Raw genomic sequence first — 15,130 nt, forward strand, 5'->3', positions numbered from 1 at the left:
TTTGGCAATGGTGAGTACCAGAACTCCTCTGTCCCCACTCCTTTCACATGACATGAACTGGTTTCTCTGCTTGAACCCTCTGCACCTTCCTCTGTGCTGAACGAGCAGCATTAACTCTTTCCTCTTCTCGCTTCCCTACAGATGGGATCCACAGTGTGGCGGCCCAGTGCACTCTCCAGGTGACCATCATCACCGACGAGATGCTGACCAACAGCATTACTCTGCGGTTGGAAAACATGTCCCAGGAACGCTTCCTCTCCCCGCTGCTGGCCCTCTTCCTGGAAGGGGTGGCGGCCGTGCTTTCTGCTTCCCGCGACCACGTCGTCCTTTTCAACATCCAGAACGACACGGATGTGCAGGCCACCCAAATCCTTAACGTCAGCCTCTCTGTGCTGCTGCCAGACGGGGCCCACGGCGGGCGCTACATCCCCTCCGAGGACCTGCAGGAGCGGCTATACCTCAACCGCACACTCCTGGCCGCCATCTCAGAGCAACGAGTCCTGCCCTTTGACGACAACATTTGCCTGCGGGAGCCCTGTGAAAATTACATGCGCTGCGTCTCAGTGCTAAAGTTTGACAGCTCGGCGCCCTTCATTGCCTCGGACACCATTCTTTTCCGTCCCATTCACCCAGTCAATGGCCTTCGCTGCCGCTGCCCACTTGGCTTCACCGGCGACTACTGCGAGACCGAGATTGACCTCTGCTATTCCAACCCCTGTGGTAGCAATGGGCACTGCCGGAGCCGCGAGGGAGGATATACCTGTGAGTGCCAAGAGGGCTACACAGGTGAGTGCTTTTCTCATGCAGTATAAACAATCCATCCCATCACACAACTTATTGCTTCCTTCTCTCTTTCACCTTCTGGTTTTTCCCTTCTGTTCTCTTCTTATTTATTTATTTTCTTTCTTTTTTGTGTATGTAATCACTGTTCGAATTAGGAAAAAAAGAGAAAAAGAAAGATCAGTACCATAGTACAGTGATACCTCTGGATGCAAATGGGATCCGTTCTGGAAGCCCCGTTCACATCCTGAAGCGAACGCAACCTGCGTCCGTGCACCTGAGCATGCGCGGGTCATGATTCGCTGTTTCCGCACATGCGCGTGACGTCATTTTGAGCGTCTGCGCATGCGTGAGTGGCGAAACCCGGAAGTAACACGCTCCATTACTTCCGGGGCGCCGCGGAGCGCAACCCAAAAATATTCATCCCAAAGCTACTTCAACCTGAGGTATGACTATAACTTAAATTCTGCTCTTAGAAAACCTGGATTTTTCCGACTGTGTCAGTTTAGTAAATTGAGCCCTGCTGCACCGCTTTAATAGCATTGCGTAGCTTATTCTATTCCTCTTAAGTGCTAGGGGCTGGGTTCACACTCCTGTTTACTGAGCACTCACTGCTTTTCAGGTTTTTAATGTGTGTCCACACGACCCATGTTATTCAAAATGCTTTATTATCCCGCGCTTTGTTATAAGTTACTCCTGTTTGATGCCAGCTTCACACTGATAGGAGTCCTTGAGATGTTTTAATAAGACTTTAGGCAAGGTGAGAAAACGTTTGCATAGGGAAAAGACATCCCTGGCCTGTTGATGGCGTGCTGACGCCTGTGTAGCGTACACAAACAGGAACGAATTTAAGCTGTGCTCATGTGAACAGCTGGCAGGAAAGAGCTGTGTGAAACATACCAGAAAATGAAACAGAAACCCAACTTCTAAGGCAGTAATGGGAGCACTCCCTTCATCTCCTGGCCACTATGGGTGCCACTCAACCTCACCTCACCTGACTCCTCCTGGCTTCTAAGATCTCACCAAGTATTGGACCTAAGTTTTCAAACCTGCCTTTGCAGCTCAAACACCCAAGTAGAGATGCTGACTTCTGTCCTTCCGAATTTTGTGTGCTTATGTGGAATGGTAGAACTCAAAGAAATCTCCCTTTGCTTTTCTCTCGTTATATGCCTTGATTCTTGTGGAGTCCATTCCTTACTGCACTTTGCTTGGGAGCAGATATGTTTCTCTGAAGGGCAGTTAATGAGGGATGCGAAAGTGATACCCACACTATTTGTTGTCTGGAGCTGGGCTATATTAGGAACACATTTTGGGGGTGGGGAGGGCAGCAAGTTTCCCTAAGATGGTTCTCTGCTTTAGATCACAGGAAGATGACCTCTCCGTGATGGCGTAATGCTAGCTGGGACGGACCTTTTCTTTTCTGGGGCCGGCCTGCTTAACATAGTGGGGGCCTGCCTTGGCCCCGGGGTGTCGCTCCTATTTGCATTCCTGCTGCTCTGTTGTGTTTGTGATACAACAAATGCAGCGGCCGGGATATGAATGGCCCCTTGTTTGTGCCCCAGTTCAGCCGGATTTCTTTGCACAAAGGGCTGGACAATGGCAGGCTGGCTACAGATTCCCCGATAGCTTTCCCAGTATAGACAATGAGCAGTTCTCCTCTCCTGACCCCTTGCATATTGCTGAGAGATAAAAGCAATAGGAAACGAGTCTTGTGTGGGTGTGCATGTGTTTGCCTGTCTGTGTGTGCCTCTCGGTCACTTGGCCGGCCTGCTTGGTATGCTCAGAACTTGTGATTCCCATTACCTATTGGTGTAGCAGCTTCTCCCAGTTAAATAGTCTGTTTAAGAAATGGGCCTGCCTGCCTCCAGTCTATAATGTATCTCAGTCTATAATACAGTGGTACCTTGGGTTAAGTACTTATTCTGTTCTGGAGGTCCGTTCTTAACCCGAAACTGCTCTTAACCTGAAGCACCACATTAGCTAATGTGGCCTCCTGCTGTTGCTGCGCCACTGCTGCACGATTTCTGTTCTCATCCTGAAACAAAGTTCTTAACCTGAGGTAATATTTCTGGGTTAGTGGAGTCTGTAACCTGAAGCGTATGTAACCTGAAGCATATGTAACCCGAGGTACCACTGTATATACAAAATTAACTTCATGCCACATCAGGGAATTATCCATATTTAATCCACCCCCCTTTCTATTGGGGTTACAGCACATGGGGAAATTTAACCAACCCCTCTCCAGCTAGGACTTCGATTGCCATCTGGCTTTCCCCCCCAAAGTGTAGTGTGTGGGTGCTGGGGGGGGGATTTTTGCCAGGACTGGGGAGGCTCATAGGTTCAGAAGAGATGGACCTCCTCTATTCCTACCTGCAGTTGCAGTGGTCCTCTTCTACTTCCATGCCCTCAGAGGCAGATTTAGGGGAGTGTGACCAGTTCGGTCTCACTGGGTGCCAAGCCTCAAGGGCGCTGCAGGGCACACCACAACTATGATTTAGAATGGAGCGTGAGAAGCGGTGGGCGGGCATCTAATTTTGGCATTGCACAGGGTTCCACTGAAATTGGAGACTCCAAGGTCTGCCACTGATGCCGTGAAGGTAGAAAGGGGGAAGAGAGCATCTTTTTACATGGCTCCACATAGCAGGAGCCTTAGAGGTCTGAGGGCAAAGCCTAGCTGAAAATATTGGAGACAGGGAGGTGCATTGTCTTGGGTCTGTTGCTGCAAGCGGTGATCCAGGAAAGGGGTTTCTGGTACTACAGGTGCCCCCTCCCATGCCACAAAGAGGACGTCTGTGTGACTTTGGTGGTCTGCTGCTTGCCATTGGGTTATCCCAAGGACATGAACACAGCCTAAATTTTCAAGTACCAATGTCAAGTGATCAGCTTGGTTCTGTGCCGTGGTATATTTATTTTGCAAGTAAAAAGGGGAAGGGCTTGGTTGACAACTTGCAGTGTATGTATATGTGTGTGTATGTGTGGTTGTTTCACCCACAACTATGAAGAATGCAGCAGAAAGGGAAGGAGAGTTACTGCTGCGAGTTTGGCTGGGTCCCCAGCACCAATAGAAACCCCAGCTTTGGCGCTAATCCTCTGCATGATGTGTGTAAAAATCTCATGTCCACCCCCTTGTCTGTGCTAATCGCCTAGAGTGAAATCTTCTCCCACGCCTGCTCCTACAGATCATCTGGCCCACCCACTCAAATTGCTTGGCCTTCCCTGGGATCCTTGCAGGCTTCTTGTCAGAGTCTCTGTCCAGTCATCTCAGGTCTCGCATCATTTCTCTGGGATGACCTGATCTGCTTTTTTTTGAAAGGCCTCCAAATTCTGTGCCACCCTTTACCTTGACTGGGATTTGGGCCTGACCATCTGCTTAGAGGTTCTCACCGCTGGTGGAAGTGAAGCGTGCATGCTGTCCATTACTTTTTCCACCTTCACGTTCTGGGGCACAAGGAAACATGTGTCTTGTTTACTGTTGATTATTAACTTGTTCTGTTTATTTAAACCACCTCTAGGAATTGGAATCCTTCAATTAAATAAATGCATTATCCCACCCTAACAGCAAGGTAGATGGGCTGGTTGGGGCTGATCTGGAATGTTGTCTTTGAATAACAAGGCTGAGAAACTTATATGGGCAGGATTCACCTAAAGAGCCACTGCAGCAGAAACACTGCACAAGCACTCCCACTTGCACAATGCCCCCTGTCCCGCTTGCACCCCCAAAATTGGCTTGAGGGGAGGGGTCAGGAGAAACCCCAGAGTATCATTCATGGAGGAGATGGGGGTCATTCTGTCTAGAAAGCATAGGTTCTTGTGCAGACGGAACATTAATCATAGTGTGATGCTGAATTCCATCCTTAATCTCGATTATGGAAATAAATCTTAGATGAATTAATGTAGTGGTATTACTAAATATGCAACAAAGCATAAATAAAATAAGTACAGATGATATATATATCATTCCCTCACATTCAAAGACAGACGTAGCTTTTGCATCTGGCATAAGGATGAGCAGCTTAAACTCTTTTGTTCTGAATGCAGCCGAGTCCACTTGCCCCCCAGCTATGATACAGTGTTGGAAAAATCTTTCTTTTATTATTGTTGTTGCTTTGTATACCTGCGCCTGGTGAAATGTTTGCATTTCTTTTTCAACAGTTAGAGTCGATGCATTAAAGTATGCCCTCTAGATCATGTCTTTATCTCTTGCTCTCTTGACACCTACACAGCAGCAGTTGTCTGTGTAAAACTAGGCACGGTACGCTGTCATCAACTTCCCACAATCTTGGTTCCAAAAACCAAAACCAACCAGGGAAACTGAAAACAGCAGTGGTGGCGGCCTGTTGGACCCTTTCCTTTCTGTCCATTCTCTTGTTTGAAATCTCACCCCGGCTGCTTTTGTCCCCATAAGCGAAAAGTTATAAGCACCTGTATACTATCCCCCATGGGATGAAAAGTATCAGATAAGTTAACGAGGAGTTATTAGTAGCACGAAAGGATAGTAGCTGGTGTGACTAGAGGACTGAGTTCCTGTTAACATCCCGCTGAGCAATATATTCCACAGAATGCCATTGCAACTAATGTTAACCAGAACTCACTTTTAGGTCCCCAGGGTCTTAACAGCAGCCAGCTGCTGCCATCATTCTATTACAGTCTTCCCAAAACTGGTGCCATCCAGATGTTTCTGACTACAACCCACCTCCAGCCCCAACCAACATGGCTGGCAGGCAGCATCTGCAAGGTACCAGGTTGGGGCTTGTTGTTGTTGTTTAGTCGTTTAGTTGTGTCCGACTCTTCGTGACCCCATGGACCAGAGCATGCCAGGCACTCCTGTCTTCCACTGCCTCCCGCAGTTTGGTCAAACTCATCCTGGTAGCTTTGAGAACACTATCCAACCATCTCGTCCTCTGTCGTCCCCTTTTCCTTGTGCCCTCCATCTTTCCCAACATCAGGGTCTTTTCCAGGGAGTCTTCTCTTCTCATGAGGTGGCCAACGTATTGGAGTCTCAGCTTCAGGATCTGTCCTTCCAGTGAGCACTCAGGGCTGATTTCCTTAAGAATGGATAGGTTTGATCTTCTTGCAGTCCATGGGACTCACATACCAGGTTGGGGCAGGTTGCTCTATTTACTGTGGAGAATCATTATGCAAAAATAGTTGTAGTATTAGCCGCACTGAAAATGCATGTAAGGTAATGGAATCCAGTGTTATTGCCCATGCTGATCAGAGTGATGTTGAGCAACAGAGCATGACCCCTGCTTCCTGTGTTATAAACCAAAGCTCCTCAACCTGTTTCCTTTTGTCCCTGAGCAGTGGTGGCTGGTAGCCTCTGGACCTGGTCAGGGAGCCTGTGGCCAAAGGGGCTAATAAGCTCACATGGTCAGGGCCAAGTTCTGGTTTTCTTTCCAATCTCCTTTGCATAAGCATTGCAGTTGTGTAAGTGCTCAGTGGTTAACTAAACTGAAAAGTGTCTCACCTTGGTTTAGAAGGGGTCTCTGCCATCACAATTGCTAGCATGGATTAATGTCACAATAACCATGCGTTACTTAAAAGTAATCCCCAATAATTTACATGGCGATAGCTTCCAGCTTGGTTTGGAGCCGGAATTGTTTATGTAGTCTTAAATGCCACATAGTTAACAAGGTCTCCCCTCCCTCCAACTTTCAGCCCTATGGAAAAAGATCCCCCCCCCACCTTTTCCCACTTCTTTTCCTTCTTTCCAGAATGTGGAGGGATATTGAACGGACTAGGATGCAGGAGACCAGGGTTAAAATTGGCGCTCCTCTGTGAAGCTCCCTGGGTGACCTTGGTCTGTTCACTGTCATCCCATGTCTGAAGTTTGCGAGGATAAAAATGTGGAAGAGGAGAATCATGAAGTCCACCATAGGTGGGACAGAACCAAAATGTTCTCTGCAGAGGAGATATGTACTCAAAGAATTTAGAAGAAATTACAAGCTGGACACCAACAATTAAAGCGTTGCCTTGTCATAAACCATTAGTCTGTCTAACTCAGTGTTGTCTGCACTGACTGGCAGGGGCTCTTCAGGACTTCTCTCCCAGCCCTACCTGGACACCCTGGGACCTTCTGCATGCAAAGCAGACGTCCCACCACTGAGCCTTTCCTCTAAAAGCCAGCATGACATCAAGGGCCCAAGGAGATGGGCTCTCCATAGAGAGGCTAGTTAAGTTCTTTCCCAAAAGAATCTCTTGTTCCTGCAGGGTCTCCAGGAAAGGCAAATTCCCTTGTCCATGAAACACCCAGTAGGGGTGATGTTTCTCTGCCCAATGTGTATGAGGGACCCTGAATAGATTGGCCGGGCAGAGAGGGAACTGGGATTCTCATTGGATGGCCGCATGCCCCCAACCACCATTCCCTGATGTTGCTCTTTCTTTCTGCTGTGGTTGTTCCTTGCATTGATGCTGACTCTCCCTCTGCAGGTGGAGGGGGAAGAGGGAGGCAGACAGCCTGGGGGGGGGGAGGGGGAACAGGGGCTTTGTCTGCTCAAGATTGGGGAGGGGCGCTGTGGGAGAAGGTTGGTTTCCTTGGCAACCAAAGCTGGTCACTAGGGTGAGGGAACCAGAAAGAGGCTGGGAATAAATCTTCTATTCAGAAAACCCTTACAGGGTTGGAGATGGGGGGGGGGAGAGGAGATGCTTGTCAAGGGTGTGAGGAAGGGGCTGGGGGAGTAGGGGGAGGGGCAGAGCAGAGAAAGGAAAAGCTTTGATTAGAGAATGGGATGCGACAGAAGAATGAGCCCTATGAAAGGGAAGGAAGTGTAGTCATGCCTTTACTCGGGAGGCTTTTGGAGTGGGTGGGGTTTTGGGGAGGTACAGTGAAGTTAAAATGTCCTGTACCAATTGTACCTTGGACAGTCCCAGCACTATCTATGACAAGCAGTGATGCAACACAGAGTTTCCAAAACCTTGTAGTAATATTATTACAGTATTATTTTACTTGTACCCTGCCTGTCTGGCTGGGCTGCCCCAGCCACTCTGGGAGGCTTCCAACAGAGTATTAAAAAAAACACAACGAAACACCAGACATTTTAAAGCTTCCCTTCAGATGTTCTGCTGCCAAGGGCAATGGTAATCTTATTAACCTGCTTATTGCATTTATGTACCGCCTTTTTTGCCAAGGCATCTCATCAAAAGCTTGTGAGTGTCCCTGAAGTGATCCACCCTATTAGTAAAAATTGCTTGATGCCAGTCGCGGCTTCCGTTCCTAGGCTGAGTGGCAGCTTTGCCAGATGATTTTCAGTGGGGCCATGGTGCAGGCTAAGTGTATGTGAGAGAAAAGATCAACTCCTTTCCTACGTCCTGCAGTTTTGCTTCTGATCAGGCTCCCCTGGGGCTAGAACAAAGTACGTGAATTGCAATCATGCATTTTGTGCTTCGTCGAAGTTTGGCTAGGGTGGGTATGCATCTTCAAAAAAAGAAATGCATTGTCCCATCCCAAAGACAAAAGAGGGTGCATATCTGCATATAATTTGTATAGATGCAAATATAGAAAAATTAACTACAATTTAATTGAAATGCAGGATATCTCATCATAGTGAAGAAGATTAGGCCCTGGTGACCTTTGTGCCTTCCACAGTCTGCTGTCCAGGTGCTGAGTTTTGAAGAGCAACTTAAAAGCTCTGGCTCTTTCTAATTATGTTTATTTTTTAAAAAAAATATATGTTTAAACTGCTTTGGAGAAGAGAAGACTTCAAATTGAATCAGGGCACATGGCCACCTTCACTTTGGCCCTTACTACAGACTAACACTGTTGCCAAAGCGTATATTTGGCTCAAGTCCTGTGGCTTCTATGATTCCAACAAGCGTCTGCTTCTTGCTTTGGCTGGAGTGTACTAATAGCAGGGAGATCTCTGTGCCCATGCTCTGCATCTTTTCCATGCTTTGGTTTCTTGTATATGACATGAAGAAAAGGGCACAGAATATCATCTCAGAAGCACGTACATTGCATGAGAAATCTTTTAACTAATGCTTTAAAAAAAGGGGGGCTCCTAAATTATTGCTGCAGGTCAGTGGCAGGAAGAGGTGTGAGCAACTTGGATGGGCTTTTTCAGCCTCACTTCAGGGGGCACCATCCACCATGGGCAAGGTAATGTCAGAGGTTGTCCTCTCTGGTAGTCACCATAACTCCTGAATCCCTATGCACAAGTCTTTGATGCCTGGCATTGGAGAGGTTTGTAGCACTGCTGCATTTAGCCACACACTACTGGGGGGGGGGCTTTCCCAGCTTAGCTCCTTTTGCAGCAAATGCTTCTTTTGATAAAAAGTCATGTTTATTACTTGCAAAAGCAGCATTCAGGAGGGAGGGTGGAGAGCAGATCTACAAGTAATGTTGTAATCCCTGTCCTCCACACACTTTCTTTGCATCTTGGGTAGCAACAAGGGGGCCAATTAATATACCTTGTAGGACTGAATTTGGCCAGGAGGCCTCCAGTTGCTGATCCCTCTCCTTTAACATGACCGCAAGCTGTTGCTCCACTTAGTGCCGATTTTTGTAGCAACTCCTTTTCTTTTTCCTAAGCAGGAATTTGACCCCTTCCTTCCTTGCAAAATGCCCATGCAGCTTAACAATGTGCCTTTGGGATGGAACAGCAGGATCTCCAAGTTTCTATTAAATTATCCCCGCAAGCCAGCCTGGGGTTTTGCAGACCAGCAACAAAATGCTGCCTCTGCAGTCTGTCGGTCTGTTGCGTCACATAACCAGAAACCTTCAGAAGAGCTCCTAGAAACTCCCTTTAAGGCTTGCTTCCACTTCAGGTGCTTCCTGTTCATTTTGCGCTTCAAGGAGATTTCATAACTTTTATCTGGAGGCCTGAGCGGAGGTACGCCTGAGTACGTTCCAGTGATTTCATCAGGACCAAGTGATGATACTGCATTTTCTAGATCTCAGCCAAAGTTATTCATTATGTGCATGCTGTGTGTCTCTGGACGTACTGCAGCCATAGAAGATACATTTGCAGGTCTCCCAGTGTTCGGGTGGAACATTTGCTCTCTTTGCCCAACCCAGGTGAGGTGTGTATCTTCTTCAGCAAAGGCATGGAACTTGCCAATCTCTGAAACAATACAATGACTTTTGAAAGCTCTGCTCCATAGTGTGTACATAATGAAGCTGGGTTCCTGTGACCACTCCCAAACTGGTAATTCATCACTAACTGTAGATAGCACTGCACTCACCCTCAGCAATGTTTGGATGATCTTATCTCAGTTTATTAAGCTGAGATGTGCACAAGATCCTTGCTTATGCAAGCAGCTTCTTTGCTCCTCCCTTTGGCAGGAGGGCAGATTAAACCTGGAAGTCTTTAATTAACCACAGTTTCCTATTTCATTCAAACTGGGAAACTGTGGTTTACCAGCTTCAGAGCAAATCTGGATATTATACCACAGTGTAAAGTTATTTTAATAAAATAGCTTGATGCTCTAAGCCTAGTTCTCCACTTTGAACTTTGGGAAACTATGATTAATTAGAGGCTTCCTGTATTAATTGTAATGCACATGAAGGGTGCGGTGAAGAGGCTTCACAAACAAGCAAAGGGCTCATGCATGCTTTGACTTAATAAGCCAAGATAAGATTGAAGCAGTTCATTGTAGTCCACAGATCACACTGATTTACTCATATATTCTCTTAAGGGCATTCGCTATTACCTACAGTGGGTTGCACCCTGATGTAAGGTGGGTTGCACCAGTAGCATCATCACTGGGGGTTTTTGTGTGTGTGTATGCAAGTTTTCTTTTTAAAAGAGAAAGTTGATAAGGAGAGATCAGAGGCCAATGGGGAGAGAGCTCATTTCACTTTAACAGGCATTGAGGAAAAGGAATATCGGTAGTTGTTTGCTACAGCTTGCAATATAGCAATGAGAGAAGCTGCAACACTCAAAACCCTCTCTTCTATGCATCAGTTAAAGATGCAAGAGCTCTGTCCTTCTTTGGATCTGATCACAAATAGAGGGGAAATTTGGACATATAAATTAAAAAAACAAACGATGGTCCCAGGTTGGTCCGATGACATCTGATAGAGGATTTTGGAGTGTGACAGAAGCCTAGTGACAAAAGGTGGGATGTTGGCATGGGGATTGCCTTACCACTGCAGTATTACAATGTCTCTTGGGAATCTTGCCTAAATTGCAAACCCGTATTAAAGCATGTAATCCTAGGCACACTGATTTGGGAATATATCCCAAGTTCCCATTCAGCTGAGTGGAACTTAAAGCCAAGTATATATGCATAGGCTCAGACTAAAACACAGGACTTTAAGACCTGTGCAAACATGTCCTTCTCGATGGGAGTCAGTGGGCAACCTCCATTCAGAAGAACCCAGCTTCTCGTCATTCCTCCCTCACTTGTTGGAGTCGTCTTCTCTGGTCTGAACACAGCAGTAAAAGAGAGGGAAAGGGAGATGTTGACAAACTGGAAGGGATTTAAAAGAAAGCTTTGAAGATTACAGAGAGTCTTAACAGGCAAATCATATTTAAAGAGACGGCTGAAGGGAAGGGTGTACCCTCAGGAGAAACAAATGATTAGCAGAAAGCATGTTGGAATTTTCAGATATTGTAAAAAAAGGATCCAAGAAGGAAGAGTGGGAGAACAAATGCTCTCTAGACTTGCTGTGGATGTGACAAAGAACAATGGGTGCGGATGATAGGAAATGATAATTAAGTTATCATTTAGGAAGTGGTGGAGCTGAGTCTATTTTGCGATGCCACACTATTCAGCATTCGGAGTGGGGAACAACTTAACCTTACTTAGAAGAAAAAGTGGGGGGGGGGAGTTTCAGCCCTTATGGCTACATAGCTAGGCTTGACAGTGTGTGGGCAATGCCTAATGAAATCCCAGAAGCTGGAGGAGGGGGCTCAATTTCAGATTTCGTCTACAGGTTGTGAGGCTTTGGTGTCAGTCTCAGCTGCCTGTTCCCCCACCTCCGCTTGTAGAAGCAGAATGAACTATGCAAATTAAACAAAGATATGCAAAGTGGCTTAATCTATACAGACTAATCTGAATTGTGGTTACTGTTATGGCTTACGTGGCAGTGGCAAATCAATGAATACAAAAGTATGAATGCCTGCTATCTGTGTGCAGCATCTTCTGATTCCTCCTCCTCTTCCACACACTCTTGGGAAAAACCTTTTTAAGATTTGTGGTTTGCAAATTATAAGTTTGGCTTGCTTGGCACTATACCATGAAAGTCTGTCCCCTTCTAATTTCAGCTTTTGCCCTCTTCTGCTGCCAGGCCTTGCTTTTTAACCCTATGGCAGTATCTCCAAACAACCCTTTGCCTTGGGAACCTGGAAATGAGTGTAAACCACATTAAAATAAGAAGCTGCCTAATATATCAGTCCTCTTTATTGCCAGCAACACAGGGGAAGAGGGTTTTCTTTCCAATAACACATGATTTGGAAGTGAGCATTGTGTCTTTGAAGATGTGATCCCACTGTTAAGCAGTTTCCATGATTATCAAAGCAGGCTGCATGTGTGCTTGTGGGGCATCCTCTTGGTTCATGTGGGAACCAATGACACTGCAAGCAATAGCCTCCAGAAGATCAAAAGAGACTACGAGGCTCTCGGCAGGAAATTGAAGCAACTAAATGCACAAATTGTCATCTCGTCTGTCCTCCCAGTTGAACGACGTGGCCCAGGGAGAGAGGGGAAAATAGTGGAAGTGAACAGCTGGCTTCGCAAATGGTGTAAACAGGAACGGTTTGGATTCTTAGATCACGGACTGCAGTTTCTTGAAGATGGACTTCTGGCAAGTGATGGGCTGCACCTCACAACGGTTGGGAGGAATGTTTTTGCCAAAAATCTCAGAAACCTCATCAGGAGGGCTTTAAACTGACTAATGTGGGGGAGGGAGACAGTGCTCCTGAAGGTAGGAGTCTATCAATTAATGAAGATGATCATCCAAATGTCATAGACCAAATGGAGCAAACAGCACGCGGACCTAGTGGTGGGAGGAAAAAATCCTTAAATAAGAGACACGGGGGAATGATTAATGGACTTCAATGTCTGTACACTAATGCGCAAAGCATGGGAAATAAACAAGATGAGCTTGAGCTCTTGGTACAGCAAACTAAATATGACATAATAGGCATCACTGAAACCTGGTGGGATAAGTCCCACGATTGGAATGTAATAATGGGGGGATACAATCTATTTCAGAGAAACAGACCAGACAAGAAAGGAGGAGGAGTGGCGTTATATGTCAGGGATGTGTATACCTGTGAAGAGATCCAAGATTTAGAACCTCAAAGCCAATGTGAGAGCATTTGCGTCAAAATTAAGGGAGAGAAGAATAACAGAGACCTCATTGTGGGAGTTTACTATAGACCCCCAAGCCAAACGGAGGACATAGATGATGCCTTCCTGGAACAGATGGCCAAGCATGCAAAAGGAAGGGAGATAGTAGTAATGGGGGACTTCAATTACCCGGATATTTGTTGGACGTCAAACTCAGCCAAGAGCATAAGGTCAAACAGATTCCTCACTGGCCTTGCAGACAACTTCATTGTCCAGAAAGTGGGAGAAGCAACAAGAGGAACAGCCATTTTAGATCTGGTCCTAACCAATGTTGATGACCTGGTTAGTGGGGTAGAAGTGGAAGGATCATTAGGCGCGAGTGATCATGCTCTTCTGAAGTTTACTATACAGCGGAAAGGAGCAGCCAAGCATACTAGGACTCAATTTCTTGACTTTAAGAAAGCCGACTTCATAAAACTTAGGGAAGTGCTGGGTGAGATCCCATGGACAGCAATACTAAAAGGAAAGGGAGTTCATGATGGCTGGGAGTTTGTTAAGAGGGAGATAGTAAAAGCACAACGTCAGGCAATACCAATGAGACGGAAACATGGAAGGTGCCTAAAGAAGCCAGGGTGGCTATCTAAAGAACTTTTAACTGAATTAAGATTAAAAAAGGATGTGTACAAAAAATGGAAAAGGGGGGAAACCACCAAAGAGGAATTCAAACAAATAGCCAGCACGTGTAGACACAAAGTCAGAAAAGCTAAAGCACAGAATGAACTCAGGCTTGCTAGAGAGGTTAAAAGCAACAAAAAAGGCTTTTATGGGTATGTTCGTAGCAAAAGGAAGAACAAAGAAACAGTGGGGTCACTCAGAGGAGAAGATGGTGAAATGCAAACAGGGGACACAGAAAGGGCTGAACTCCTCAATGCCTTCTTTGCCTCAGTCTTCTCCGATAAAGAAAACAATGCCCGACCTGAAGAATTTGGAGCAAATGATTCAGCAAAGGAAACACAGCCCAGAATAACTAAGGAGACAGTACAAGAATATTTGGCTAGTTTAGATGTATTCAAGTCTCCAGGGACAGATGAACTGCATCCAAGAGTATTAAAAGAACTGGCAGATGTGATCTCAGAACCACTGGCAGTCATCTTCGAGAAATCCTGGAGAACAGGCGAAGTCCCGGCAGACTGGAGGAGGGCAAATGTTGTCCCTATTTTCAAAAAGGGGAAAAGAGAGGACCCAAATAATTACCGCCCAGTCAGTCTGACATCAATAGCAGGGAAGATTCTGGAGCAGATCATTAAGCAAACAGTCTGTGAGCACCTAGAAAGGAATGCTGTGATCACCAATAGTCAGCATGGATTTCTGAAAAATAAGTCATGTCAGACTAACCTGATCTCATTTTTTGACAGAATTACAAGCCTGGTAGATGAAGGGAACTCAGTGGATATAGCCTACCTTGATTTCAGTAAGGCATTTGACAAGGTGCCCCATGATATTCTTGTAAAGAAGCTGGTAAAATGCGGTCTTGACTCTGCTACCACTCAGTGGATTTGTAACTGGCTGACTGACCGAACCCAAAGGGTGCTCATCAATGGCTCCTCTTCATCCTGGAGAAGAGTGACTAGTGGGGTGCCACAGGGTTCTGTCTTGGGCCCGGTCTTATTTAACATCTTTATCAACGACTTGGATGATGGACTCAAGGGCATCCTGATCAAATTTGCAGATGACACCAAACTGGGAGGGGTGGCTAACACCCCAGAGGACAGGATCACACTTCAAAACGACCTTGACAGATTAGAGAACTGGGCAAAAACAAACAAGATGAATTTTAACAGGGAGAAATGTAAAGTATTGCACTTGGGCAAAAAAAATGAGAGGCACAAATACAAGATGGGTGACACCTGGCTTGAGAGCAGTACATGTGAAAAGGATCTAGGAGTCTTGGTTGACCACAAACTTGACATGAGCCAACAGTGTGACGCGGCAGCTAAAAAAGCCAATGCAATTCTGGGCTGCATCAATAGGAGTATAGCATCTAGATCAAGGGAAGTAATAGTGCCACTGTATTCTGCTCTGGTCAGACCACACCTGGAGTACTGTGTCCAGTTCT

General features: G+C 46.1%; 1 protein-coding gene across 4 annotated transcripts in view; it reads left to right on the plus strand.

The window, feature by feature from the left end:
• The window catches only part of CELSR2 (cadherin EGF LAG seven-pass G-type receptor 2), a 123,943-nt gene that overhangs the window by 40,095 nt on the left and 68,718 nt on the right, over positions 1-15,130 (plus strand). For all 4 annotated transcript variants that reach the window (XM_081194145.1, XM_081194147.1, XM_081194146.1 and 1 more), the window contains exon 2: positions 142-786. In XM_081194145.1, the coding sequence (XP_081050271.1) occupies positions 142-786 (645 nt within the window). The remainder of the gene's footprint in view (positions 1-141; positions 787-15,130) is intronic.

The sequence above is a fragment of the Podarcis bocagei genome (genome assembly GCF_964188305.1).
Source record: "Podarcis bocagei genome assembly, chromosome: 5".
In the NCBI taxonomy this organism is placed as follows: domain Eukaryota; kingdom Metazoa; phylum Chordata; class Lepidosauria; order Squamata; family Lacertidae; genus Podarcis; species Podarcis bocagei.